General features: G+C 33.7%; 1 protein-coding gene across 1 annotated transcript; it reads left to right on the forward strand.

Moving 5' to 3' along the window:
• The first annotated feature begins 2,847 nt into the window (after positions 1 to 2,847).
• On the forward strand, positions 2,848 to 3,953 carry LOC134247136 (uncharacterized). The gene has a single exon (XM_062729467.1). It carries the CDS (start codon positions 2,902 to 2,904, stop codon positions 3,922 to 3,924), a length of 1,023 nt encoding a protein of 340 aa, XP_062585451.1. The 5' UTR covers positions 2,848 to 2,901; the 3' UTR covers positions 3,925 to 3,953.
• The last annotated feature ends 1,341 nt before the right edge of the window (positions 3,954 to 5,294 follow it).

A 5,294-nucleotide genomic window follows, 5' to 3' on the forward strand; every position in this document is an offset into this window, starting at 1 on the left:
TACTTTTTGAACCGACACATATTTAAGGTTTCCCGTAGCAAAACATGGACACTCTCATTCTATTTATATGGGAGGCGCGAGGTATCATTTAATGAGCTCATTGCTCACAGTACCTGTAGTTTATACACTAAATTGACGACGGATTTTCTCGTTATTTCTCCATCATGACAAGGAGCAACCGGCAAGTTGGACTGGTCGGCATAGGATGCTCACTCCTCACTGGCACCTGATCCAACCTCAGATGTTTTGGAGGTCCGTGTTTGCTCTGCTCCTAATTTGTATTGTATTATGGAAATTTGATCTTGAATACTGTCCGTTATCTCCATATGTTTCATGCATTGTACTGTTTGAACTACTTGTATTCGTCTTCAGTGAATATGCTTCATAGTTTGCTGAATTGGCTGAATTTACGTTTGTGATAGAGACAATCAATAAAAATTATTTAAGAAAGTGTATCAATTTGAAAAAAAGTAGAACGAATATACAAGAATAAAGCAACATAGAAGTAAGGACAAAATGAAGAATAATAAAACTTCAAAGTGTAATGTAATCAAGATGAATATGAATTCAATAAAGTGACATAGTTACAAAAATAACAAAAAATAAAGAAGAAGGCAGAATAAGAATAAAAGCAAGATAAATAGACCTTTGGCGGAATATTCCCTTGCATACTATACTGGAGGGAAAAAAGATCCAACCTGAAATATTGCAGACTCAGACTTAAACAGAAAAATCAAATAATAAATGATTTTCAGCGTCTTCAAATTAACTACTGGCCATTTTCAAACAAACTTAGTCGCCTGCGTGACGCAGTGGAGTGTCTGCTCTAGAGTCGCGAAGTAAGGAGTTCACCCTTACGTCACGGGATCGAATCCCACAGTGGGTTGTGGAAATCGATCCTTCAGATGAGGCCGTGTAAACCGAGGTGCTAGGAATAAAAAGATCCCCACTGTTCAATAGCCAGGAGTGTATAGTTCAAAATTTGGATCCCTCCACCGGTAAATGGTGGCGTCTCTAAATGAGTGATGATTGATTATTTTTGTATTGTTTTACGTCCCTTTCTAGAATCTTTCACTCTTTTTGGCCCCTGATTTTGAGTGTCTTTCAGAATGATGCAACAGTTTATCTTTAAAAACCTGTTGTCACCCCTGGCACAAAATAAGCATTAGTTCTAAGTTTTGGAATACACAGAAAATAAGTCAGTTATCGAATTTTCACATTTTTATGCAATTTTTTTTTTAAGTTTTAAAGCACACTTTGTCTCGAAAAACACACAGCACACGCTTGACTATCTTCCAAATTTTTAATATTTTATACATTAGTTTCAGATGCAGTTTACGTGTAAAAATCTCAGATACATGTCCAAATTAGTACTTTTAAAGCAAGCACCATTTTAATTTCTTAACTACAAAGTATCACAATTTTACCAATGTTCTGATTTTTACATTAAATAAGCGGTCATATTCTGCCGCTACCCTACCTTCTCTTTTTCTCCTATACACGGCCATTGGGCAGGGAGGGATCTTTTTCGTGCCAGCACCTAATGGGACAAGAGACCTCGGTTTATACGGTCTCACACGAAGGACTTGACTTCACGTCCCACAGTGGGATTCGAACCCGCGACGTAAGGATTAACATCTTGAAGTAATTAGCGCTCTAACCATTGCGCCTCGCAGACGACCCAAATGAGAGAAAATTTCCCGAAAGGGGCGTTAAACAACAACATACAAACAACAAACAATCAACAGGAGTGGGAAAGTGACGTTTAAGGTCAACGCCTATAACAGGACTTCTGATGACATCAAACTTCTCTTTTGCTGTCATAAAACATTAAGAAACAATGTCCACTGTTCTTCTGTAGAAGCAGAGCTCCTTAGCCAGCTGGAAGACAGCTGTGTTGTCTATTGAGAGGACACGGAACAGAGCAAGGTTCATATAATTATTTGGAAGGCCAGAAAGATAATGTAGTGAATAAAACAAAACAAATGATGTTTATATTGAAATTAGAGAAATAGCATACTTCACTGAAATAACAAATGTAGATTTTATAATACTGTGCAGTGTTAAAAGCTTGAGTACATTTATGTATATGTACTACTTTATGATACATGTAATTAAAACATACTGTGTAGTTACATGTTATGATGATTTTAGTCATTCTACCAGTTGTACCTTAGGACATTCATACCTTGACAAATGACTGTAGGCCTTCAACAAGTGAAAGTAGAACAGGTAAGGCTTATACCTTCTCTACTAATGAAAATATTGTTCAACAATTTCGTTTATGGTCCACATTTCAAAAATTTAATGTTAAACAAAATGACCCTAATTTGAAATTTGAAATTAAATAGAATATCGAGTGAGGTCTGACAGAAATTGGAGGCAAAAAATTAGTCGCTGACATGTCTACAGGTACAATTTCAACGATTACCTGACCAAAAGAAGACATTGGGCTCATAGTGTCCTGGTGGGGTTGCTTATTCCTTTTTGGAACCTGATCCTCCATCTGATATTTCCACTCTATCTATCAAATGTTCTGTGGTTTAAATTTTTTATTGTAAATTGTTATTTGAATTTATTCGTTTCATTATTGTTCGTTATAGTCACTGTAATGTCTGCCTGTTATGACCCAAACCTGAACTAGGGATAACACGTGTATCCTCGATTTAACAACTTTATAGTTTGGAAAAGGTCGTTATCAGAGCATGAACATAAATGTAGGTAAATGTAGGTTTAATTTTCAAGAGCATAAATGTGATTCTCAAGTTTTATATTGACTTTTTTAAATTTTTTAAAAAAATTATTTTATTTACTTTTTTGTAGAGAGGTATCATGTATGTAAGAATCCGGGGCAAAAAAGCATCGTTCTTAATTATTTTGTCCTTATTATTGGGATTTATCATGGGGTGTCTGTACACTTCTTCTTTTTCCGGATTTATGAAGTCCAGAAAAGAACAATCATCATTACATGTAAATAACAAAGAAAGAACCGATTTCAAAGTTAGCGAGAAAATAGATGCCACGAGTCAAAACACAATACTGGTAACTAGACTGAATACTGATCCCGATCAAAAAATTAGTGCCTCGGGTTCAAGCTCATTATTATTAACTCAGCCTGAATTCTGGGGAACTGTTATAATTGGAAGTGAAATGGGATGGCAAAAAATGGAAAAGTTTTGTGTTCCACCCCCTGATTTTGTTCGAAGCCAACTTCACAGACCAGAAGATACACTTATATATGTGTACACGCCACTGGAAGATAAGTGGATTTCCGGAAATATCATTAGACGAGGAATATGGGAAGGGACTCTTGTAAAGAGAATTCATAATATAATGAAAAACGAACCAGAAGTTGTGTTTTTGGATATCGGTGCCAATGTGGGAGTTTTTTCACTGACTATTGCCAAACTTGGTCGCTATGTCATAGTTGTGGATGCCCTTGAGGGAAATATCGCTCACCTGTGTCGCTCCGTCCAAGACGGAAATTTAGGTAGTCACGTGACTATTATTCACAATGCGTTGTCATATCAACGAGAAAAAGTAGCTCTTGGAACTTATGAAAAGAACGTTGGAGGAACGTACGTTAAGAAACTAGAAAAAATGGAACTCGATAAAGTAGGGCAAAATTCATTAGTAGTTGACGCAATTCTTTTAGACGATCTGCTGGAAATATTCAATATTAAGAGGGCAGTCATAAAGATGGATGTCGAGACTTTTGAAGCCAATATCTTAAAAGGAGCTGAGAAATTTTTTAAAGCTGTCGTGGTGGAGTACCTGTTTATAGAATTTATGTCACACAGAGGAAAAGATAGTGGAGATTTTATAGTTGACTTTTTGAAAAATCATAGTTTAGTCTCTGAATTTTCTAATTCAAACCATTCTATCTGGCCCGACGTTGTCATGTTTAAAAGGGCGACTTCATGATGTGTTCAAAACCTCGAGGATACTTTAAGACTATAATACAAAATGTACTGCTTACATACTGAATAGTATTTTCTTGTTGGTGTAAACATTATAAATTCTCAAACACTAAAATACTTATTGAATTATATTTTTAAAAATTGTTCAAGGGATACATTTTCACAAATCATTAGAATACAGAGTACTCTTTTTATTAAGCTTGCATAGAATGACTAAAACAGCCGTCTATAAAAACAAAAATCCACAGATTATCTTTATGGAAAACATGTATTTTTTTTTGGGGGGGGGGGGGATTCAGGATATTGTTTTATAAGAACAAAAACCTCCAAATGGCTCGAAATCTAGTCATTGGCTTGTTCGAACTACTTTTATATTCCCTTAGCTCATTATTATTTGTCCTTATTTCAGTTTTCAAAATCTTATTCATATTGGACAAAAATTCAAGCAAATCAATAAACATGGAATCATTTTAATATAAAAAAATTAATGCAATTTTTGTTACTGCTCTGACAATGAACAATTAATGCTTTAATTTATAATTTATATTAATTCTGTGTATCCTTTATTAAACGAATTGTTTGATATAAATATTATAATAAATAAAATTCTTAAAATATAGAAAAATGAAATGTGCTGAAAATAAATTGTGAGAAATATAAATTAACAGAAAATATTATAGTGTCAAAGCAGTGTATTCAAAATTTTTGTTTTTATGACGTCACAAGTCGATTTTATATTCTTCAGAAATTTTGTTAGAGCGCAAGTGTGTCAGGAACAATATTAACACATTTTTGATATCATATTAACATTATATCAAAATAGACTGAACACATGTACATCAAAATTAAAGGTAAAACATAAAAAAGAAATTTACGTCATGTTTGTGAATTCAATACATGAAAATATTCAGTGCTTTGAAATCCATATACTCCCCCGTTTAAGAATGGATATATTCTATCAAAAAAATAAAACTAAAGTTCTTTGTGGAGAAATTTTGTTTTGTAAAACTCGTGCTTTCTGAATCAATGGTTAAAATTGGAGAAATGGAAAACTATGCTTTCAGAAAAATCATACAAATCATTTTTCTCACAGGCATTTCTGAAAAGTACATGTACATGTAATTGCGACGTCATAACATGCATTTTCCCGTAATTTTGGAGAAGACGTCAATTCTCAATGGAATTTTTTCCAGAAAATATTGAGATATGTGATTTTTATTGAATTTTTCACTACATATCTAAAAATTATAGTGGGCGACGGCTGTGGACACTATTTTCTGAAGGAAAATAAATTTTACCCTTAAAATGGGTCATTTTGAAGGTTTTTTTTTCTGTTTAAAATAGAGAAAGTCATTAAAATAATGACATCTCATT

Source organism: Saccostrea cucullata, unplaced genomic scaffold (assembly GCF_032062105.1).
Source record: "Saccostrea cucullata isolate Sc308-1 unplaced genomic scaffold, CSIRO_AGI_Scuc_v1 ctg103, whole genome shotgun sequence".
Lineage (NCBI taxonomy): Eukaryota > Metazoa > Mollusca > Bivalvia > Ostreida > Ostreidae > Saccostrea > Saccostrea cuccullata.